The following is a 25877-nucleotide window of genomic DNA, read 5'->3' as shown; positions in this document are numbered from 1 at the left end:
AGTCCGTCGATTATTGATTCAACCGCTGTAAATTCGACTGTATTAACCGATTTCCTAGCTACATCGACTTACCTGCAAACGCCGATGCTGCTGCAGAATCATCTGTAGCCTCTGGTGCCGATGTGTCCTCGCTCGTCCGACACGATGCAGGACCTGGGGCAGGAAGTGAGTGACGTCACAGCGTGATCGCTCGAACACGCTGTGTGTCTGCACTGCCAGAAGCTGGGCGTTCTGAAGAGAAGTGGATGATGCTGATTCGTCAGCATCATACACTCCCGTTCACAACGCCCAGCTAGTAAAAGAAGTAAAAACGCCCAGATGTACGCACATAATACACGCCCAGTTGTACATAACTTTAAACACGCCCAGTTGTACTTCAGAAAGCCTCATTTTCATAAATATAAAAATGGTCATAACTTGGCCAAAAATGCTCGTTTTTAAAAAAAAAACAAAACTTTACTCTTATCTACATTGCAGCGCCGATCTGCTGCAATAGCAGATAGGGGTTGCAAAATCTGGTGACAGAGCCTCTTTAGTCATTTAAAGGCGTTTTGAGAAATTCTGCCATTCAGAAGGAATTCTTTTACTAATTAGCTCTGACCATAAGCAATGTAGCTCTGTACATAAATCACTCCAATATGCTTATACATGATGGTTTTTATGCGCTTTAATAAAAGACCTGGCCATTCAGGGTCATTTTTTAAAAACAGTACTAAGAAAAAAAGCATTTACCAGACACGGCCCATGGAACAAGACTGGCGCTGTTTCTAGAAGAAAGCAAAAATGTCTTCTAATTTCATACAACCCCTTTAATTACCAGAATGCACTTGAAGAAGGAGGGTATAATTCTTAAAGGTGCAAAATAATGAGCAGCCCCCCGATAACTGATAGTTACACAGTCTGTCCAAAGGTGGCGGCCATTCAGATGGACAGTTAAGAACTTTGGGAGAGCCAACAAGCTCATTATGGTCCTCCGCAAGGGAATTGGGTTGGAGCCAGTACTTTATTGTGAGAGCGAGTTGGCTTACTTCATTTGGGTTTATATTTCATTCCATATTAGTCTTTGTTCACATTTGCACTTCTGTCAGGCTTCCATAATTTTTGAAGGTTCGAAACGCGTGTCATGGTGCAATATTCTACCCAGTAAAATAATGGATACCTGAAGGAAACCCGATGGCAGATGCCTAGCATTAAGGGGGGTGCGAAGGTAAGCATCGTACCATGGATCCCGAGGGGGGCCCAAAGGCGCCAGTATGTGGCACAGGTTGGGTGGGAGATTCTTTAACAGCTTTTGCAATGGGGCCCAAGTCAATGTGTGTGAAAAAAAATTGGATCATGATGGGGCATGGTGATATTATCAAATGATTCATAACGGACCCATCATGTGTGTCATGCATCTTGTAAAAAAAATAATAATAATGGATGACACCAGTGTGAGTAGTGCATTTGTGGGTACTGTTAGCTTTTCTGCCATTTTTGAATTCAAGAACAGTGCAGTCTGCAGTACTATTAAGATGTCATGACTTCATTATGAATGGAAGCCATGACACTAGTGTGAACAGCACCTTACAATTACGTTTTTTTGGCCCTCAGCACCATAGTCTGCATGTCATGTCACCAGTGGCATAGCAATATGGGTCGCAATTGAGCCACATCTATCCACAGTTACTGTATCTTATACTTACCCTCCTTTCCCCTGAGTCGGGTCTGGGAGCAGCGCTGAGTCCTGGTGCTTTTCAGTGTCACGTTATGTGCACTGCACGCAATGTCATGACGTTGAATGGTGTCGTGACCCACCCGGAGCCAAAGAGGATCCGACTCTGGAAGCGAGGAGAGTAAGTATATGAATACTGTCTGCTGGGGCCCTGTATCTAAGCCTATCATGTGTGATACTATCTGCTGGGGCCCTGTTTCTAAGCTTATGTGTGGTACTGTCTGCTGCGCCCTGTATCTAAGTCTATGATGTGTGATACTCTTTGCTGAGCCCTGTATCTAATCCTATTATGTGTCATACTGTCTGCTGAGCTGCTGTATCTAATCCTATCCAGTGGCGGAGCTGTAAGGGTCGTAGTCGTATAGATATGATGTCTCCAATAGAGATTATTTTTTTGGTGGGGTTTAGGCAAAACCTACCCCCCTGGCTGCTAGTGCCGCTTAAGAGACCCGGCGATGCTGCTTAAAACTGTGGGCTGTTGGGCGTGAAGAGAAGCTTGGGCAAGAAGAACTTTAACACCGGGGCCCCATGAGCCTATAGCTACGGCCCCCGCATGTCACTGTACACATGTAGCTTATCGGTTTCCTGTTTATGACATCAGTTCACAGATTATAGTAATTACAATGACATTGCGCTGATAAAACGCTGAGAATGAAAGGTTGTAATGTAACACATTAAAATTAATTGTGATTTCATGGTAATTTACTACAATATTTTCTTGGGCATTTAAGCAGTCCCTGATATATGTCTAGTATATACACCCAGTACCTATCGGTAATTTTTCTGTGGACTTCACTCCAATGCACAAAATCTGAGTTGGCTGCGTAGATCTTTCATGCTTCTCGACTGTTAAATAGTATAATTGTCTTCTCTATCTTCAAGGAGCTTCATTTTCGATGCTAATTGCACTCAATTTATTACCCGCGAGCTTTCCTCCACAATGCCAGGTATTCTGGGCGCATGATGGATTGCATTGTAAAAACGGAATGGATGAGCATGTTGTGCAGGGTCACACTAAACAAATGAATATTAAAACCAGTTGCTTCCTCTTTCATTTTCTGGTGCAAAGTTGTTTCTTATTATGATTTTATAAAGCCGCCACGCTTATTGAGCAGTAATTAAAAATGGACTGTACATAAGTTATAATTAGAGCAAATAGTGATCATAACACTGAACAGTGCTGAAATAATTTTCCTATTTTTAAAGGGGTTGTATGTATGAGATTTAAAAAAAATAGCTACTTTTATTTTGGAAACAGCGCCACTCATGTCTACAGGCTCTGTGTGGTATTGCAGCTAAACTGCAATAACAGAGACCGTTAATGGACAAAAGTGCCACTGTTTTTGGTATAAAGTGGCCACAAAGACAATGAAAGTACTTTGGTGACCTATTAGGCTAACCTTTAAGCAACATCTTCATATTAAAGCTAGTTTATTAGGGCAGGATCACACACACACCGTTTTGGTGCAGTTTTCGGCACAGATTTTTGAGCCAAAGAAGTAAACACACAAGAAGGGAGATGCATCAGTCTTTTCTTTATTTTCTCTTCCTATTGGATCCACTTCTGGCTTTGGCGTCAAAAACTTCCACAATAACTGCATCAAAGCTGTGTGTGAGATCCTGATTTGTATAATCTGGCTGTGGTCCAAAATAGTCCCGTTGCTATATTGGCAAGATATTGCCCGGTGGTTGGGAAGTAAACTTGTGGCATCACCAGAAGATTGGGAGATCAGCAAGAAAATTTTGGCACAACCCCATTTGTACATGGCTTGTGCTGTCCGCCACCTATATCCGAGGCCATATTCACACAGAGAATTTTCCCTGGGGATTTGGCAGAGATCCGAGGCTGAGCCGCTGTGGTTTTGTATGCAGATTATCCCTATTCAAAGGGGCTAATCTAAGTGGGGCTACCCAATGCTGTGTTCATCCGGAATACGCCACGGAAACTGCGTCTAAAGCAACCGGTCACTACTATTTTTTAAATTTTTTAAGCGATGTGGTTTTCAATTCCGCGCTCTGAAAAATGCTAGGTGTGCGAACAACGGAGCAGTTCTTTATTGAACACGACGGGAGACACTTTACAAGCGGGATTCTTGCGAATTCCAATGCGGAGAACGTGAACGAGACCTGACACTACACCCATGATGGTACAGTAAGGGTAAGTCCACACGTAGCGTAAATACTGCGAATTTTCCACAGCATAATACAGTAGTAGCAGAGTGGATGGGATTTGAACAAATCTCATCCACACACTGCGTAAATGAGGGGCTGAAAAAACCTGTCAAAATTTTTGCGGCCGAAAAGTTGCGATTCCACTACACAAAAAAATAAAATGCCTTTACTTACCCTTCTCTCTGCTTCTTCATCCAGCCCGGCTCCAGGGATGACGTTTCATCCCATGTGACTGCTACAGCCAATTACAGACTGCAACAGTAACATGGGATGAAACGTCATCCCAGGAGGCCGGGCTGCAGGCAGGACATCAGAGAGACGTGTCACCATGACTACGGGTAAGTATAGGCTTTTATTTTATACCTTCTGTTTTCCTCAGCGGACATTCCGGACGTAAAAAAATTGGTGCGATTTTTCGTCCGGAATTCCCTGCAGGGAGCAGGGCAGATGCCCTGTGTACTTTTACACAGCGTATCCGCCCTGTGTGAACATACTCATCGTGAATAGTTTAGCATTGTAGAGCTCAAGAAATCACAGCAGGGGGGATCTCGTTGAGTATTTTTCCATATTCTACATTCAAATAATTTACCCCCGGGCTGTTTCTGGTGGGCCTTCAAGTCCTGATGACCCTAACCCTCCAATATCAAACTGCTGTTTCACAACTTCTTGAATTTTATCCAAATACAGAGCTGTCAATGGTTCCGGAACAGTGGTATTCCCATTGTTTTCTAAAAACTTTTGTGCCAGAACCCTTGGGGTTCCTATTCAAAATATTTTTTGTTGCTTCTAATTTGGTGAAACAGGACGATGTAAATGAGTCGGCACGAGTAAGACGAGCAGATTAACAGAACACGGGTGCCAGAACTGAACTGATTTAGCAGCAGGATTTGCTCGTAATATATCACTTGACAAGGATTTATTTTCTTACCATTCGAATCCTTCGTCTGTGCGGAACAGAGACTTGTGTAATAAACACCTGGGGCTGATAGACTTTATACCATTTGATTTAATTAACTTTTAAATCATTTAATGTTCTCCAGATCCCCATAACTCAAGTGTCGGGCTCATAATAAGTAGCGTTTTGCTTGCCACTTTTAATTCCCCCTCACGGGCCCCTGTGTTTTCACTGATATTTTGAGGGAATGCTTTGTTGACTTGCTTGTGTGGCCCTGTCATTCCCCTCAGCTGTGTAAATTGTTATAAAACCTGTCACCGTCAATAACAGTGGCATTAACTTTGAAAATTGGGAATGAGTTGGAAGCTGGATGACTACGGCAGAGCGGAGCTGTAATTCTGTTATTTACCGTGTGTTTATTTTGGGACTTAAAAAAAATATTAAGAACTTAGGCCCAGCTATTGATTGGATTTAACACGATCGAAACAATGGACCTCATTTAAGATAAAGACCTCAGAAATAAAGGTTAACCATCAAAATGAAAAAAGGCAGGATCTAACGGGTGCCAACAGTAAGCTAAGAAGAGCGAAGGATCATGGGGTCAGAAGAACCTGATGAGGTCAGAACGACTTTCAAACGCATTGTACATTGGCAAATAAATGTTTTTAATGATCCTATAATCCTTCCCTCTTCTTACCTTACTGGTTGCGTCCATTAGATCCTGCCTTTTTTCGTTATGTTGGATGATTTTTCCTGATCTCGTGTACAAGTTCTGCAGGTGGACAGCAACCACGCCAATCGGGGGAGCGGTCCGTGACCGACACGTACATCCTAGAGTTGTGACTCAACATTGCACATATCGGTCTGGTAGTCCGGTTCTGGGTTTTTTCGGTCAAAGGACTACTCCCATTATTTGTTTTTACATATCACACTGTGGAGTGCTTTCTATTCTATTTGTTCAGAAATAAAGGTAGCCTTATTGTCCATCACCACATATCGAGGTTCACTTAATCTTTTTCTTAAGTGTGTTGGAAAAATGATATGCGGACTCTGATTGCTGTAGACAACAAGGCCATACTTTTCTTCTGAATAGTTTTGATCATACTGTGACCTACTGTCCAGGAATGTCCAGGAACTCTCGAAGTACAAGGAGACTTCCTGGTAGATAAATCCTTGCTTAGTGGATCACGGTTTTATAGGAGTGGTTAGTCACTGAAAATTCCTGCTAAATAGATGACCACCTTTCCAGTGTAAATGGTGGGAAGAGGAAATGACTGGTAAAGGGGTCGCTTGTTGACTTCTCATATTTTACTTTCTGGCATTGGAGGAAAGCAGCATGAGAAAAAGGGTGGAGTTGAGTGTGGTTTTCTTTCTTTCTTTTGAACACAATGACAGACTTGGTACTATTTTCTGGGGTCACTATGGGTGGCTGTAAGGCTGGAGTTACGTCACATTAGCTTGGAATAGTGAGATCCTGGGCAGAATATTTGTCCTTCGGTCTTCTGTATGAAAATCCTTGACCTAATTTCCTAAGAATCTCTCAATTTGGTTTTGATATATGAGACCTAATATCATCTAATGGATGAATGGGTGTCCGATTGTACATTTAACCATTGTCTCAGATACAGAGTTTTCCTTTATGTGTATATCTTAAATAACCCCGCTATTAAAGAGCACTGCCCCTAAAATCACTAGTAAATATAAGTCCATGAGTTCTTCTTAAAAATCTATTCAGTTGCCATATCTATTTCTGGGGGGGGGGACCAATATGGCCACTATTAATGCTCCAACCCAGCAATCCCAGACTTAAGAGGGTTTTCCATTTTTTGAAATCTTCTAAAAAGTAATTGACATGTCTCCAGGTGAGATAAACCCCCCTTCCTGCATTTCTCAGACAGTAGGAAAAAGTTTGGCTTCTAATTAGATAGGCATATCCTTATCGGGGCCTCCAAGTGTCCTTTGGGGGGGTGTAACAAAATAGTGTGTTCTAGGTATATCTTGTGCTTTGACTACTGTAGACTTTAGAGGTCGCGATTATGTGATCGCTACAACGTGGTGACTGCAGCTAAGTACACGGAGTCCATTTGATATCTCACTATTGAAGCTCTCTAGTGAAATCGGAGCCGATTGGTGGGAAATCAGAGTCCTTTAGTGGGTGTAACAAAATAGCGTGTTCTAGATTAATCTTGTTCTTTGACTACTAAAGACTCCGAGATCACAATTATGTGATCGCTACCACTTGGTGACTGCAGCTAAGTACACTGAATGCATTTGATATCTCACTACTGAGACTGTCCCGGGAAATCTGAGACACACGGCATCTATGTCTGTAGAGAGGAAGTGAAGTACAAGGCGCCTCTACAGGTCTACAAATGCCATTGACTCATGAGTTCTTACCAGCAAAAAATAAGTCAGCCGCCAACACTTCTAGACAGACAAACAATTGCTTGGCCCATTGAAAGCCTGCAACATGCCCGAGGAGATGTGAAGGTTTATGCATCATTGCTTGTGTCTATAGAGTTTACATTAGAAGTCTAGTGGCACTAGATTAACTGTAAGTTGTTTCCTTCAAAATGATTCATCCTAAGAGATTGTGCAATGTGGTATGATACTCCGTCCCTGCATTATCTGTGAAATTAGGCTGCATTTTACAGCGAAATAGCTTATCTCTTTTTTTTTTCCATTTCATCGTTCTTCGTAAATGCCTATTTTGCTGGTCACCCCATCTGTTTTCGTTTTTTTTTTGTCCCTTTTGCTGTGAATACAGTACTTTTGAACAGGGATCTGGAAGGCATTTATCTTTTGAATTATACATATGTTTAGCTGTACCCAATATTCCCCAGGATTGTCGCTCCTGTTCTAACAGGCGTGTGTTTTTTAATAGCGTGCCAGCACATGTCCACTTGTTTTACAAGACGAAAAACAACAAGAAGAAAGCAGGTTTTCTTCAGTGGCCAATGGGGCTTGTAGTTAAGATTTGACAATCTGTTTCCATCTCTTGATTTCCGAGAGTGTATAAATAGTTTATTGAAGAGCGTTCACTTTTCCAGGACTGTTTAAATAAAGTTTATTGAAGAGAACGCAGTTTTCTTGGACTACTGTATAAATAAAGTTTATTGAAGAAAGCTAACTATTCTAGTGCTGTATAAATAAAGTTTATTGAAGAGAGCGCACTTTTCCATGGCTGCATAAATAAAGTTAAATGAAGAGAGCGCACTCTTCCAGGGCTGTATAAATAACGTTTATTGAAGAGAGCGCACTTTTCCACGGCTGTATAAATAAAGTTAAATGAAGAGAGCGCACTCTTCCAGGGCTGTATAAATAAAGTTTATTGAAGAGAGCTCACTTTTCCAGGGTTGGATAAATAGTTTATTGAAGAGAGCTCACTTTACTAGGGCTGTATAAATAAATTTTATTTAGGAACAGTTTGTATTTATATGTAAATTTTGGGTATTTTATATGTTTATTAGGCACTAGTGGTGTTGGAGTAAGAGGGTGACACCCAGGGAGGGACAAAGGAAATAGCGGCACAGGGCGCTAGATGTCGCGTACCATAATGCTTTTCATTTTAAAGCCATATATGTCTGTAGGTATGGCCTACTGGACTGAACTGAGTCTAAGTGCCTACAGGATCCTGAGATGTAAACCCAGTACTGGGCAGCAGCCACCCAGTGTTCATAGTTTTTATACATTTTTCACACTTTTAATTCTCTACTGCAATTTCGCTAAGATTCGTCATGTAACCTGCTTATTATAACATTGATGGACCCCCACTGGTTATTATTATGCTCATTCCTGAAGAAGACTGCTGTTTTCTCAATGAAGATCATAATTTGGGTTGACTGACGACACCAATTTTTGACATGTCAGATTAATTTGAATTACGATGGCATCGATTATCTTCACTTTTTCTCATTTACATAATTTTACCTATTTATATGCAGCAGTTATTGCTAGATGTCATTGAAATTAATTAGATTGCATGCAGCATCCTGTTGGTCATTGTACTTGTAGCCTTCAAGAGAAAAAAAAATTGAACAAAAAATCCCAAAACCAGCCGCAGATATTCGATCTTAGCCGGCAGATCCCATCAACAGTGTAATTGGGATTAACAGATAGTCCCCCTATTCCTGCAGTCGGGGGAAACATGGATTACACAGTTTTATTATATAATTTAGATTTTGTGTACTTTGTGGAAATAAGCGGTGTCTGGCAGCCACTTTTCCCACCCCAATTGAAGTAACATACATGTTCAGATAGTACTTGGCCAAGTGAATGTTCAGCCAACCGCTGCCTAACGTCAATGTCCATCTTAAAATAAAACATAAGACACAGGGGTCATAATACTGTTTCCTGGGCGCCATTACTGCCCCTTTGCAGCCAATACTTACGTTTTTTGTTTTTTTTAATTTTCATCACATGAAACTTGATGTTTACATCCCTGAATATTCCACAACATGGCTCCTCTTCTCAATACCAGCTCTCTACAAGAGCGCAGAGGTACCCAGCATTGTCACCCACCGGCCATGCCCCCTGTCACTTAGCATAATCCCAAATTTGTGTGTTCTTCTGCTTAGTGGACTATGTAGCAAAGAAGTAATTCATGACGGATTCTTTAAAAAATTACGAAAGAAACATTTCAATGGGAAATGCAATCTTTTTTGTGATCTCCCTTTAACTTTACAGTGTCTTTTTTTTATTCTTTTAAGCCTTAGGCTTTATTCACACAAAGTAACGGCCATCACACGGACCTATATAATTCAATGTGGTCGTTCACACGGCCGTTGTTTCAACGGACTGTGTGACGGGTCCGTGAGAAAATAGGATGCACCTCAAACGTGAAAAACTGCAGTTTTTCACGTCCGAGATGCGCAACGCCCACGTGAATCTAGCCTAAGCGTGATAAAAGCTTTTGTAAAATAATTCTGTGCGCTCATACACATTGGGTGAGGGGTTTATATTTTCTTTGAAGGTATGTACACTTTTGCAACCAATTTTGTTTTTTTTATTCATTTAATGCAGCTAAAATAAAAATGAACCAACTTGAGTCTTAAAAGGGTTATCCAGGATTCCAAAAAGGGTCTTGTGTACCCAGATCTTATGCAGCTATGTTTCCATGTTAACGGACTACAAACAAACCCTGTATGTAGTCAGATCTTGCAGCTATGTTTCCATGTTAACAGACTACAAACAAACCCTGTATGTAGTCAGATCTTGCAGCTATGTTTCCATGTTAACAGACTACAAACAAACCCTGTATGTAGTCAGATCTTGCAGCTATATTTTACTTTCTTCCTTCACTTTGACCGTCTCTGGGTTCGACAGAAGAAGGAGCAGAGGGGATGGAGTAACACACTCCTGCAGGATTGGACTACACACAAGGTTTGTCTGTAACCATAAAGACACACAGGTCTGCAATAGTAGCTGTAGTCACAAAACGATAAGAGATTTTTTAATCAAGACTATTTTAAAAGTTGCTTTATTATTTTATTTCCGGTGCTTTAGAGCACTACAAAATTATTTGCAAAAGTCTACGTACCCTTTTAATTGTTTGCGGATGTTGAGATGTATGTTCTGTAACACTCACTCAATGAAATTGCAGTTTCTTTTCCTCGCTGCCTTTTCTTGCTGCTCTCTGCAATGTCAGAGAAGAGATGATTCATTACGATAAATCTGATTTACTCTGAACCTACTGACGTCCTTTAAATAAATGTTGAACATCTGTCTGTTTTCACTGATCTTGACTTCAATGCATAATTCGCAAGGAGCTAAATCCCTTTTCCAAGTGACTTACCACAGATAAATTGACACTGATGTGCCCTTGCTGTGAATGGCTGCTGTTGTCTGCCATGAAACTTTCAGCTGGAACTTTGCGCAGGTCTGCGGAGTGAATCAATAGGTAAAGGATAAGCGCAGCCTGACCCCGTAACAATTACGCTGCATTCAGTGCCCCCTCGGAGCCGTGTGTGTGACCAGGGGTGACAGCAGGGTGGGTTTAATTGACTACAATTAGATCATCTGCTTATAATTCTTACATTAAAATTCCCCACTACTCCCTTTATAACCTTGAGATGTACGTCTGCAGCTCATGGCAGCAATTTATGCATTTTAACATCCTGAATACTTTTATTTTTTTTTTTGGTGGGGGAAAAAAATAAAATTTAATTTTCAGCTCTTCTGTGGATCTCTCATGGATGCCTTCTTTGTCCATAAGGTATATTTTTTAGTCATTTTAACTTTTGGCTGGACATGACTGATTTGACATATGGAGGATGTGAGATGATGCTAATCACTTCTTTAGATTTAGTAATTTTTTTAATACTTTTGTAGACTTTTGCACAAAAATAAAAATTATTGCTCCAATGAACTTGAAATAAATAATGAAGCAACTTTTCAAAAAAAGACTTGCTTTAAAATCTACTATCGTTTTTTGTATTCAGCTACTAGGCAGACTTGTGTCTCTCTATGGTTACAAACGACAGACAAACCTTGTGTTTAGTTAGGTTTTTCTCCTTGCTCCTGACCCAACAGATCCTTAAAGGGGTTGTCTCAACAAGGGACACAATTAGAACATATAGATGATATTTACCCCCCGATAGCGGATTCCTAAGTAAGAGTGGATCCCACTATGGCGTACCTGGCCTGTCCATGTTTACATGAAAACTTTGAAACCGATCTTAATAAAAAAAATAGTTTGGTGTATATAGCTCCTATACATGCCTATGTTTCCATGGTAACAGACTACAAACAAGCCCTGTGTAGTCTTATTTTGCTGTTATTTCCCCTACTTCTTACTAACACATTTGGTAGGTAAGCAAGAAGTAAGGGAGGGATGGAAAGTAATATGCCTGCAGGATCAGACTACACAAGGTTTGTTTGTGGTCTGTTACCGTGGAAACATATAGGCCTACATTTTTCATTTTAGATACTTTGGAACAATAAAAGAAAATTGGTTGTAAATGTGTACATAGCCTTTAAATAATTTCAAGTTTAGCAATTGTCTAATATACTTTTGTTTCAATTTCTCATAATTTACAAGATCTCTAAATTAAAATATTTGCATCCAGAGGATGCAAACCTGTCTTATGCCCAACCAACAGAAATGCAATGTCTGTTAGAAGGGTGAGCTCGCAAACAATTAGGCCATGTGCACCCACTGCAAATTAGTTGCAAATTTTCAGTGTGGAATTCACACAGAAAATCCTGGACATAATTACAGTACAATGTATGTAAGTACGGTTTTGGAAAAAAAAAAACTGTGGATTTGAGGGCATACGGCAGATTTTCTGATTAATCTAAAAGTAACGTACCAATGTAGTAAAACTTATCTTGACTCTGATAACGCGTTAAAGATCACTACATCCGTAACACCTGGAAGTGACATAACACCCCATTGATGTGATGTCATTGCTGTTGCAATGACTATTGGTTTGGCCTTAGGCGTGGTTTAGTGTTAAAGAAAATATTCAAACTGTCGGAAATGGTAGCGTATCACTGGGGTATACTATCACAACCCATGTGGAGCACGATTCCTTCACAATTCATCCAAGCGCTGTGTAGGTACTGCAACTCAAACTCATTTACGCAAAAGTTCCTTTGTCCTCATGATGGTGAAGATTCCTGTGCTCAGGATCATGACATGATAGCATATCCCGGCAATCTTTCCTTGCTTTTTTTTACAGCTGGTATACCCCTTTAAGTGTTTTTTATTCCGTAATAAGTCGTTGTATGGATTTTAATATTGATGGGCTTATCTGCATGATGTTTCTGTCATTAAATTAAATGGAAAAAGAGCAAAGCATGTTATCCATATGACCATGGTAATAATACCACTATGATATACAGATAAAGTAGTCTTTAAAGTATAACTAAACTTTTAAAAAACTTTTGACATGTCATAGTGACATGTCAGAAGTTTTTATCAGTGGGGGGCTGAGCGCTGAAACCCCCACCGATCACTAAAACGAAGCGGCAGGGTGCTCGGGTGAGTGCTGTGCCGCATAGTTACGGATCGGCTTTCCTCGGAGAGGGGTATGGACTCAATAGAAAGTCTGAGGCCGTACACCGCTCGTTTGACTTTTCAAGGAAAGCCGATCAGGAATGAAGTGGCACAGAAATCACCCGAGCACTTCTGCCACTTCAGTTTAGCTATCGATGGGGGTCTCAGTGCTAGGACCCCCACCGTTTAAAACTTCTGACTTGTCACTATGACATGTAAACATTTTTTAAAAAGTTTATTTTCCCTTAACACGTTAAATACACAGTGCCAAGAAAATGTAACTTCACTTTTTCGGTGGCTTTAATTGTGTGACAACCGCTGCAGTCAAGTTAAACTTTGCTACATCTGTATACTGCACTACACCCTGATATAGATGTGTAGCGATGGATAATGGGGGTGACACATAATCATTGATATCACTGTATAGCCTGTGCCGGACACCATCAGCATCCCAGTCCTCATTGACAGGATATCAACTCAACTTGTTGCTGCGTGCCGGACTCCATGACACGCGGGCGGATTAAATAAATTGCTGAACTTTTTTTTATTTTTAAGTTAATTGCCTTTTTAATCATAGAGAAATTGCTCCTATTTGCATGAATACTCCAGACTCTGGGATATATTGGCCGTTGTGGCTGATATTCATTACACAATTAATTGTTTTTGCCCTGTCCAATCCGCTTACAAAAGACGTCGCTGCCAGAAATTATATGAAATCTTCTCCATTGCTGTTTAATTAACTGTTTGTGTCGTCTTCTGTTGAGTTACAATAGTTGTAAAATACTTTATAGTACCAGGTATAGTATCTGACTGCTCTTCTATGTATTATAGTACAGTATATAACGTTGGACTTATAGTACGGGATATAACATTGGACTGCTCTTACACATATATAGTACTACAGGTGGTTATATTTTTTTATTTACCAGGTGATACCCAAGCAATACATCCATATGAGCTTGTTCCGCATTGTATTCTAAAACCATGGGCATTAATGTATGTCCCCACCTCTGTGATCATTCTAGGAAGGTTTTCTGCCAGAATTTGGTACATGGAACATGACCACTAGGGGGTAACGTCGAAGCTTACTTAAAACATTCATTATTGAGTGCAATGGGAGATGTATGATCCTGGCTTGAGAAAGCTCCCTCTAGTGGTGGCTTGAGGCAGCCAGAATTTAGTCTTTTAACTTTGAAGTTCTCTAAGGCCTCATGCACACAGCCGTGCCCGTAATCACGGTCTGTGATTACAGGCACAGCTGACGACCGCGGAAGCCATCTGCAATTTCAGCCCGTGCTCCCATATAAAATATGGGAGCACGGTCCGTATAAAACAAAAGAGAGGACTTGTCCTATCTTTTGCGGAGGCTTTCTACGGCCCGGACACCTTCCCGCAAATATACGGGAAGGTGTCCGTGGTCAATAGAAAATAATGGATCCGCAATTACGGACGAAATCTACGGTCGTGTGCATGGGGCCTAATAGAAAAATAGAGCTCTGACCCCTGTAGAGATGTATTATGAAATTAATTGGTACAGAATTTTCTACACCTAAAAAATACTTTTTCGCTAATATCCACTTTTCTCTGCATGGGGGACAGAGCAGCATCTTGAGGATCTGATGAGACGGAATATATATATTTCCGACAACTTATGACCCTAATTAGACAATGCAACTAAGCTACAGTCACTTATTGTATCCTAGTGAAGCAGCCAAATCTGAATTTGTTTTTTAAAATTATTTACCCAAAAGAAGTGACTTATGTTAGCCATTGAAAAATACAACTACGTATCTGCTTTTTAGAGAATGTAAGGGAACTTGGCCACCTTACAGGGGTTTTGTAACTGCATACTGTACCCGTATATAGGTGGGATAAGCCATATGGCTCCACTCATGATGACACCAGGGCAGTCTATTATAGTCACTAGACCGAGCTGATGTCTCAAGTAAAGCCAAGCATAGCTATGGAAGCCAGAGGAACATGGTACTTGGAAAAGTGTCTCCGACTACTTTTTATCAGTTACTGGGATCCCTACCGGTCTTATCCATTTGTCATAAATGTATGTGGTGGAAAAAACTTTTTAGTCTCTATAGGAAAAACATAAAAACTAAATTCAAATGTTTTTCTGGTTGGATTCATACCCTTAGCCTTAAAGGGGATGTCCAGGATTAGATAAATATAGCTGCTTTTTGCCCAAAACAGTGCCTCCCCTGTCCATGGATTGTCTGGTATTGCAGCTCGGCTCCATGGAAGTGAAAGGGACTATGCTGCAATACCACGCACAACCTGTGTGGCATTGTTTTGGGAAGAAAGCAGCCAAGTTTTAATATTCTGGAGTTCCCCTTTAATGTGGCAAAAAAATTAACACACTAAGAACCAGATATACTTTTTATACATATAAATGGGTCTTCATTCTTTATTTCCTTCTCCCTTTGTCCTGCAGCCAGAAGTCCGATAACAGGGACTTGTCTAGAGGAACAGGTAATATTGATGTTCTCCATGACTTCTGCAAGGCCTGCAGTCTCCAGTGTGCTCTGTATAGCACATGAATGGCGCACTAACCTTTTAGAAGACATGTCCATTTGTATTCACACATACTGTGCCTACTGAGATGTTTGACTTCATGGGGAGCAAATACTAAATCAGTGCCCACAAGAAGCAGATCACATAAACTACTTTAGACTACATAAAGACCTTCCACCGAGGTCACCTCTCACAAGAGTTTCTTCTACATAAATCAGCACGTATTAGGAACATTTTGCATGATGTCAGTCACGAGGAATATAATGGGGATGTATATTGTGTTAGCAAGGATGAGGGATTCCTGCTTGTAATATATAAAGAGAAGAAACATAACCAGCACGGCTATCAGCGATGGATGGTTGGACAGCGTAAGTGAAGGTTTGACGTAGGCGTCCATTGAGTTCTTCCATTATGCTTTGTCACTGCTGCAGGAACCTTATGTTGAGAGGGACGTTAGCGTGTTGTCCATTGTTATAAGGTTACCTGCTTATCTATCATGCACAAAACACAGGCAAAGGTCAATTTGAAAGGAAACAAGCCAAGAAGAAAACTTTCTAGTCTTGTATGTGCTGTTTGCTAGACTACACCAAAACTATTCGGCCTGTTGCTTAGCAACTGCACTCCAGCCAGTCGGTGACTACAGTGGTTCTCTATGCTCTTGTGGTACTCAGCGTAGTCATCGGCTGAACTGCAGAAATAGTTGTAATGCATTTTGATGACGAACCACCAGCACATGCCCATTTCTCGGAGTAATATATCCGCATGTCCGCTGCTCGGAGAAGGAAGTATAAATTAAACGTAGTATTTTTATTTCATTTTTGTGTAATTTTGACAAAGCTCATACTGTCAGGAGAGACTTTTATTTTAAGTACGTTTTAGGGTCTAGAGGTTTGTCCCCAGGCCCTGTTACTTGAGGGGATCCAAAAGCTCCACTGACCCATATAAGACACCGGTATTATAAATAATGACCCTGTTACAGAATTTGCATTGGGAATTAGGAGCTTCAAGTTTTCAAGTTACGTCTGTGTATGGAAACTGTGGGCAAAGTCAAATGGGGGTAAGCTTGGTAGGAAGTGCATGGAGGGTCCTACTGTTCCATGACTGTATTTTAATGGTAAGCAGCATTCGTTTGTATACAGTTGACTATTGGAAGGCAGCTGTAAGTGTTTTCTGCATTTGTCTCTCCATTGCTGAGCACTGGTATCCCATTGGAGATGAAGGTTGTTCGTAAGTGGTGATGTGTTTAGAAGAGGCATGTTTAATCTTTTTATTAATGTAGGGTCAAGAACATTCTGTTCTGGAATAGCCTGCAGCATCTATCTGCTAAACTGTATCTTTATGTATTGTTGTCAGACATTAGAAATTACCTACGGCTATACTGGATTAATGCAAGCATCTCGGAACACCGCAGAGCTCTTACATTGCTTGGTTAACCCAAATTATTGCATCTTTACAGAAAAAAAGCTACATTTTACAAGGGTTCTTTTAATGACTCGTTCCTCTAATCTTGTAGCCTCTTTGTAATACGGTTTAGCGCCATCACAGGCAGTTGTTGTTTTTTTTGATATGTCTAGTTTTCTTTACACTGATTGGTTTAAGCAAATTAAGAAGCACCAAGTTTTATTAACCTTTCAATTCATATGTATATATTTTAGAAAGATTACACTTTAGAGGAGCAAGACCCGACTCTTAATTGCCACTTTAACAGACTGTAATAGACTGTATTGGAGTAATAACAACCTTTTATGCAGTCGCTGCTATTCTGAAATTAAAAGGAAGATTATTTAAAGTGGATACAAAGGAAGATAGGATACGGGATAGAGGGGGAGATTCTGAGTTTGGGGATACATCATTTTTTTATTATTTGATTCAGTATTTCATGTAAAAAGCTGTATAACTGCTGCCGGACTCATAGAGAGAGCCTGTGAGTCCTGCTCACCCCGCACACACACAGTAATTGACGGCGCTTCCTGTATACAAACTCATATAGAGAGAGCTGTCAATCACTGTGTGTGGGCGGGGTGAGCAGGACTCACAGGCTTTCTCAATGAGTCCTGGCAGCAGTTAAACAGCTTTTTACATGAAATACTGAATCAAATCATAGAAAACTATATATCCCCGAACTCAGCATCTCCCCCCGTATCGTATTCTGGACTCGGATAGGAGCTATGACAGATCTACTTTAAGTTAGAATGGGGATATTGGTTCTATCTAGGATGGACATCCATTTTAAGACCCCTCACAAGAGAAGAATCATGACTAAAACTGCACTGGAAGGACAGCATAGACGTGACTGACCTCATGGGATTCCCTTTCTTGCTTTGTCACTGCTGCAAGAAATTAAGCTAGAACATAATGTTGAGAGGGTATCCTGGAAGAAATGAAGAGGTATTGTGTTTATAGAGTGTGTGGGTAACTTACCGTAAGTGGGTGTAGTTATCCATAGGTATTAATATTATAATAATGCAACTCCATGCAAGAATATTCGTAACATAGAGGCAGACCATGTAGCTGCTATGGGGGCCCAGCTCAGACTAACAAGTGAGGAAACCGTGAATTGGTAACAAGCACTGAGTCCTCCTGTACCTGCACAGCCAATAGGTGACTGTTGAAGTTGATCCTCGTTGCTGATGTCATCACAAGATTTTTGCACACCATTATTGTGATGACATCAGCAGTAATCAGTAATGATGATTAACATCCCTTTAACAGTCACCTACGGGCTCTAGCCTTATTCACCTGACTGGTTTTGGCCGGTTGGTGGATGATCGTCATTCTTGATTATATGTATAAATCTGATAAAAGTTTTTTTTTTTTTAAACTTGCTTATCAATGCAAAGTTAATAAATTAATAAATCTGTTGAAGCTTTCATTTTACATTAGGCCTATTTAAAGTCCTGGTTCATGTGCTTTATAACCACTGAGCAGTGTGTGGCTTATGTTTCAGTGCATCACACGGTCAGATCCAGCTGCCTGTAGCGGTATACGGATGGGATTTACAGTCAGCGGGGAATATAAAGGTGTTGTAAGTGACTTGCTTAAACAAGTTGGCTCTTAAAGCTATAAATGCAGATTTGTGATCTGCAAGACAAGGCTTTAACAACAAATCATTTTCCACCCAGCATAGCCTGAATATAATAAAAATGAAGTTTACTTACAAGTAGCACCTAGTGAAAGTAAATCGACACTGTGCGTTGGAATTTATTATCTTTTTATTTCAAGGACAGTTGACTTGCTGGAATATAAAAGTTTTTGCCTTGAAAGAAATATAAGTTGGGAATATAAAGAAGCACCATTCCTCATCCTGAAGCTGTTTTAGAAAATTCAGTTGAGAAGCACAGCACCTCGGACTATACATGTGGTATACCTAGTGCTATCAATTATTACCGCCTAGACAGCTGTCGCACCAGTTGAAATGTAGCCAACCAATATTCAGGACAATAAAGTCCGAAGACCACAACTATTAATTAACATCACTAGGGCTCACAGTTCATAATGGCTGCTTGTATTGACTATTGCTACCACTTTTTAGCAACAGTTATACTTAAAGGGTAACTAAACTTTCAGAAAACTTCTGACATGTCAGAAGTTTTGATCGGTGGGGGTCCGAGCACTAACACCCCCACCGATCGCTAAAACAAAGCAGCAGAAGCACTCGGGTGAGCACTGATCTGATTGGCTTTTCTCGGAAAGTCGATGTAACGGTGTACGGACTCAATAGAAAGTCTATGGGCCCGTACACCGTTACATCAGCTTTCCGAGAAAAGCTTATCAGAAACTAAGTGGCTCACCTGAGCAATTCTGCCACTTCGATTTAGCGATCGGTGGGGGTCTCATTGCTCGGACCCGCACCGATCAAAACTTCTGACATTTCACTATGACATGTAAGAAGTTTTCAGCCAATAATGAAAATATCATCTATGAGTTCTCAGCAATCAACCAACCACCTTCAAAGGTCTATCTCACCTGGGGTTATCTAATGCAACCCAACGACACTACTTTAAGGAATAGCAACCGTTTGATTATAGTGGGTTAGGGAGTTACCCAAACCTTTTGTGATTCAGAGGTTTTTTTTCTCACTCTAATATCCATTACGTTCAGGAATATGTGTTATGTTTAGCAGTGTAACAAGTAATCAGTGAGCCCTGTAGCAAAACTTAGAATAGGGCCCCACTGCCTCACAATATCTTCAGTAACAAAGGAAGTCAAGACATCAAAGCCTTCAAGGTAGTCTCCACTCTGTCCTGGTTTCGTTTTCTAATGTTTCCCACTGCCCCTTTTACATACCTTCCAATATTTCAATACAAAATCACAGAACATATTAACACTAGTCCCAAACAACATAAAGCAAATTTTATGCAGATTTTAAGACTCACTACCTTTCTGCCCTAGTTCTCAAGACAATGCTACAAGAAACTTGACTTCCATCATCCATTTGGTTTTGGTGGTCCCTTTTGGCTTCTTGGCACTGCTACCCTGGCAGATACCAGCCAGTATTTTTTATTTTTTTTTAATGTACTGTAGTAAGTATTGCAAGGAACTTCCAAGGAACCCATTCAAATGTATTTATTTATTTTTTTAAAAAAGCACAATTCCCCCTTTTACATAAACATTTGAGGACACCAGTTTACCTCTCAGCTATATGGTTGGTCAAGGTTTAACTACTCTACACTGCCTAGAGCAAATATAATCTGTGCCTATTGCTATAAACTGAGTGGGAAATGATGGATGAAAAGCACCCAAGATATTTGCTCTATGAACTTAAGTGAACTGTGAATGGGTCTCCCCAAGCTGCGTAGCCTCTCACCTAGATCCCTTGCAGCAAGTCTAGTGCATTGTAAACGTGTGTGCATTCAGTCGGTCTTTTCTTTGTTTCCCCTGTCCATTTTTGTAAACACTACGAGACTGAGAACCGCCAGGAAATAGAATTCGATAAATGAAACACTTTTTTTTATTTTTTTTACCTAGAGATTCATATTGGCCTTGGGCATTACATTTTTCTGGTTTAGGAAGAAAAAAGTTCTCGTTCTGTATGGGGTTACAACTTCTTTAATTAACTTTTTTATTTTGTTGACTGTAGATGTTTATTCCTGCGGTTATATTTTCTAATATAGACTATGACAGACAAGCCCAATGAGCCAACAACACCTGGTAGTTTTTGCTTATTTTTGAAAAGCTTTGTATTGATGTCCTTGAGCTTGACAAAAGGACATAGTCTTTTATATAATCTAAGATCCAGACACTATGTAGAACAACTATATTCAGCTAAAGCTGAAGGGTAGTCTACAACATGATTATGCCTTGAATTCTCACACCTTGAGACAGATGCTATCATGGGAACACAAGGTCTCCAGAGGCTGATGTGCGAAGCCTCAGGTGGTTGCTTCCCTTTTTTCCATCAGCAGTAGGCAGTGATGACACATGCTGACAAAACACCATCTCAAAGGTGTCTCATCTTGTTTCATTTATACAGAACAAAATAAACCCCGGGCAATAGGGCTGCTCAACTTCGCAGGTAGATACTAGTAAAGGAAAACATACTTGTGTTATACCCTGCGAACGTGTAGCATTTGCGTGACAGCCAAGAAATGAAATCAGCGAGAGGTCTCCAAGAATATGCTAATACGGCTCTTATTAATCCTAGTGGTCTTAAAATCGATTTCAAGAACGGGAAGATTATTATATTTTTAACAAAAATCTATTCTTAGCAATAAATGTAAATAGATCTTACTTTAGTAGTGTTTTACGGAAAGGCTGTAATGGCCACTGTTCAATGACTTGTTGCTCGAAAAGTTTCCTAAAAAATGTCTCTTAACCACTTATAAGTCTGGGGTCAAAAGGAATTCCTATGAAGACCAGAGCTTGGTAGAGGGGGCATTTATTTTTGAATATTTTTTTATTACAATATTTGAATATTTATATTTTTAGTGGGCTTAACCGGTCATACACAAATATAGCTTGAACAACAGAAGATAGGACTTCCTTAAATTTATTTGTACACTGGTTAGTATTCAACTACCAAGGGCTAACCATACCTGGAAGAAGAATCACTAGGTATGGGACTGTGTAGACTAAAAACTTTCTTAATCCTTGGTTTACATTGACAAGGGACAAGATGTTTTGCCAAACTGCACCCATGAGTTCCCGCATCCACAGATAAGAATGGCTGAATCTTATACTTGAAGCTTCTGTGCAGTTTTATGACTTTAAATTCATGATTAAGAATGGGCAAATCGGTCTTCCTTATCTTCAACTTTTCGAGCCCATAGAATACAAATGGTGAATCAAATAATTCATTTTGGTTCACCAAAAGTGGACCTAAAGTACGTCCAATCAATTCATCAGCTATTACCTCGACCAGAGATGTAACTTGAGTTCAAAGGGTCCCATAGCAAAGTCCGGGATGGACCGCCACCATCATGTTGACAGCAGAATATATTTTTTTTTAGCAATCAAGAAATAGTATTGTCACATAGAATATCAGCTGCACAAAACTGACTTCTCACAAAAATAAACAATATATCCGGACATTCATGGTGCCCATGGCTTGGCTACGGCTATAGTTACTCCTATTTACTCAACCATTGAAAGATGCACCTGGGACAATTTCCTCCACTGCATAATTTCCACCCTGGTCCTTGGTGTAGTTTTTGGCTCGTCCCTATTCATAGAGCATGTGCTAAACAATGTTTCAACTGGCACTTTTAAGTGACATTATGCCATTGCATGGCATTCACAAATTAACAGAAGTCTATGAAAACTACGGCCACCTGACAGTGCTGTATTGATTTTTATTGGAGTACAAAATAGCAAAAAGTTTCACAACCTTCTCAACTGGGCATCAAAAGAAATCAACAAATGCTGTTCAGCCATAAGGTGTCAGAAAAAATGTTCATACGTACAAAATGCTGATCAAAGCCGACTTGTCGCTATAAATTTACTAGGGCGAGCTGAATCTTTATTATATGTCTCATCTAAATATCAGCCCCTCTTTCTGTGGAATTTGCTGAATTTCAATCCAAGTGATACGCAGAAGTGGAGAACTAAGTTGTAGAAATATTTTATCTCTGAATTTTAACTCCTATGTGTATTAATTTTGAGAAGGAACAGCAATATTTTGATTTAGTGAACTGAATAATGTATAATCATATCTCTATAGTTCACTTTTAAACTGGAGTGTAAGTCCATAAAGTAATAAAATTAAACTTTTCTCATTTACGGTATAGTCAGCAATACAGCAAAAACACGCAGTACATCTAATTGCATGCAGCCCTCCTTTTAGAAGATAAGTATACCACAAGTCATTATTTCCTATGTTATCGCTTTCTCCAGTTCAACTGTTGTATATTCTGACCAGGTGTTAATAAGATTCATTCATTCTATAAACCATACCAAATACATTTTCATCTATTAAAAAGTATTTTTAGCCAAAAGATAAAATTGATCTTATATTAGTAAATCATAGGTTAGAGCAGTCGCCAAAATTTGATCATTATGCTTTATTTAATTATAGAGATATAGGCAGTTTTTTGTTTTGATGCGGAGGCCATTTTTGGGAAGGGGACAGGAAATGCAGCAATATAGGTTGTCACTTTTTATTGAGATTCTCAGAAACTCATGGTAAAACAGTCTTTTTGTTATCAATTGAACTAATTATGGTTGGTCATGGAATCTGTGGCATAAAATGTATTCAATTCCCCTGCAGCACCACCGCAGGGGAGATGAAGTATTACATGGTTCTCATTTAAATCAATGAACTGTGCATAAAATGTGCTGGGTCCTCCAGAGTGTGAGAGAGACACAATTGCAGCCACTCTGGCTTCAATATGGGCATCCTGAACAGGGGTCTACCCTCTATTAACCCCTCTAAACAACTTTAGTCCACAGTTTTTTCTTTTTTAGTTGTCAATATCAAGTTTTCCCAAGATATCATGAATTATATGGGATTTGCTATACATAATAAGTTAAACTAAATGGAGTTATCATCTACTAGTCATTTTTGTTTTTAAAAAAAAATATTTTGTCAATCTTGAAGATTTCAAAAACAGAATGAGAGAAGGGAATATGGTATTACTTGTATGAAAATTAACTTTTTTTCAGTATTCTCGAACTAAAAGTTCAGTCAGTATAAAGGCAAGTCACGGCCTTAGTGTATTTTAGAAGATCATCTTCTTAGAGCAATGTGCTCAAGCCCTAGTGACATTGCTTGAAGTCTACTTATTTATGGGGCTGGAAGATTGATATGTTTCCTTACCCACTGTGAAAGCCGTTTGTAATCAAAGAACTAATTAGACATCTTTCTGAAACCTTTGCACTTTATAGACCAAGTGTAAAATATATTAAAGTCCCATTTCTCCGACTGCCAGCCTTTCTCATTTATACATCTTCCCTCTACTTGGTCATCACTAAAATAGATTTTTCTGCTGGTTTCTCTATTTCCATGATACTGGCTTTTAGTGGGCCTAATTGCAAGCAGTGTAGCTTTGAAAACAACCATCATTATAATCGACTCAAGAAAAATATTGATTCTCACCGGGTCTAGCGCACAAAATATCGGCAGCAGTATGTCAGCACAGAGAACCGGCAGCAAGATCAAAACAAGGAAATAAATATTCTGTTCCTGGAATGGAAATAAAAGGGAAAGAAAATAAATAGCTCGGCTTCATCTTCTTCCTCTGCCTTCGACAGGAGATGATCCATTGACCCACAGCTAATATGCCCAATTCTACCAAGACCGTTGTTCTTGTTGCATCTGCATATGATGGTGGAAAATGTTAAAAAAAAAAAAATTGACACAATTATGGCTGTAAAATGAAAACCTTTTGGAGAATAATACCAGAAATTGCCATGAAAATGGTCTTTTAGATGGATGATCTTCACAAAAAAGAGGGCCAATATGCAGAAATATGGGAATTAATAATCCGTCACAGAAAAATCTGGTTTAGATGGGAGGTGGCCTTCTTAAAAAATTGGTCTTTTGAGAGCTTTTGCTCTAACCAACCCCTTCTTAAAGGTCCGCAATTGCTCGACTACTAATTAAGGCTAAGTAAATATGAAAAATAATTTTCAAAAAAATGTCAATGTGCAAATAATATAGAAACACTAAACTGTGTCCCCTGTATTCTTCTTCTTCTAGACCACATTTTCTGAATCTTTTTCTAATGGAGTCTCAGCATTGGTCGAAGTTTATGAAAAATGGTAAACAAATTGCCTTAATTTATCTTAAGATTTGTCTCTTGAACCCAGTAGAACATTAAAATGAACACAAAAAGAGTCAGTTCTGTTGCTCAATCAGAAATTGGTGTGCCCAGAGAAAGGACTTTGCAGCATTTAATGACTTCTCTCCAAACTGTCTCACCAGCTGCCCCTCACCAACCACTGGAGTGAACATCACCAGTGAGAAGCACTGTCCTAAAACCACTGTCTTCAAGGAAAACCTTTACTGTTCAAGCCCTTTTCACTCTTGTAGTATGGAAGGTCAAACTTGTTGTATTGCCACATGTATTTCAATTCTTCTCAATGTATTTGCATAATTTGTTGGCATAAAGCTGACTTGACTTGTGACCAGTTTCACTGCTTTTAGGCGATAACCCTCAACCTATGGAAAATAACCAGATGCATATTTATTTTTTTTGTCTAACTTGCCTTGGCAAGATCACATTTAAAATCTGGATGTAATAATTATTTACATCTGAAGTGGCTATAAAAGTCAAACCTTACATTATATGAAAGTTTTTCTGCACACAAAGGAGACACTTGAGTTGATCCTGAGATATAAATGAAAATGAACGGAAAAATATATCTTGCCTTATTCAGGTCATGTCACACAGACAAGATCCCATTCACATAACGTTTTTTGTTCACGTTTGGCGTATGCGCCGGGAAAAGCTCCCGATTTATATGTTAAACAGAGGCTATGACATATGCCATACAGTGGCATACCTCACCCATAAGCTATTATGGCTTCCGTTTTAACGTATACGTATACGTCATGAACTTTTCCATAGCTTTTCATGACATACATAAACGGATGCCATAAAAGCCTATGGTTGATGAATGCCACGGTTAGGTATCCATCATCCAGAAGCTGTTATGGTATCCGTTTAGCTTATACGTCATAAAAAACTATTGGTAAGCGCATCAAATGAATGCCTGTGGCGTATGCCATACAGTCACATACTTCACCCATAGGCTACTATATACCACGCATATACTGAGCTCTTATCGGTCTGTATGTCAGGTCTTATCGGTCTGTATGCCATGTCATAAAAGGAATTTGGCTGGATTTCACTATAAAATCTTTCAGGGACACTTAGGGTGTGGCATTTTTCGTAGGTGTGACTTGTGGGGGCGTGGTTTTCCAGAATTTCTGCATACAACTAAACAAACAAAAAATGTCTGCACTAGTTTGGCTGACTACTACGGTGGCCAGTATGTCTCTGGTTGTTTACAGGCAGGTGATGTCTCACTTTATCACTAGGGCTAGGCGATATGTGCTGACCACTACTGGTAGCATAAAAACCAATGTAGATAGTGCCACACTCAGTACCCCTTGTAGATGGTGCTCCACACTG

The 25877-nt window shown here is 39.7% G+C and overlaps 1 protein-coding gene across 4 annotated transcripts in view; it reads left to right on the top strand.

Annotated features, from left to right (window-relative positions):
* Positions 1-25877, top strand: part of MAD1L1 (mitotic arrest deficient 1 like 1) — a 527150-nt gene that overhangs the window by 477296 nt on the left and 23977 nt on the right. Inside the window, exon 18 of one of the 4 annotated variants that reach the window (XM_075830344.1) lies at positions 24440-24501. The exons of 2 other annotated variants lie outside the window; for them this stretch is intronic. In XM_075830344.1, the coding sequence (XP_075686459.1) occupies positions 24440-24501 (62 nt within the window). Of the gene's footprint in view, positions 1-15223; positions 15262-24439; positions 24502-25877 lie in introns of all 4 variants that reach the window. One more of the 4 variants, XM_075830346.1, reaches the window with a different exon arrangement.

This window comes from Rhinoderma darwinii, chromosome 6 (genome assembly GCF_050947455.1).
Source record: "Rhinoderma darwinii isolate aRhiDar2 chromosome 6, aRhiDar2.hap1, whole genome shotgun sequence".
NCBI lineage: Eukaryota > Metazoa > Chordata > Amphibia > Anura > Rhinodermatidae > Rhinoderma > Rhinoderma darwinii.
The sequence above is the reverse complement of the archived record's forward strand: the minus strand, read 5'-3'. Positions and strand labels throughout refer to the sequence as shown.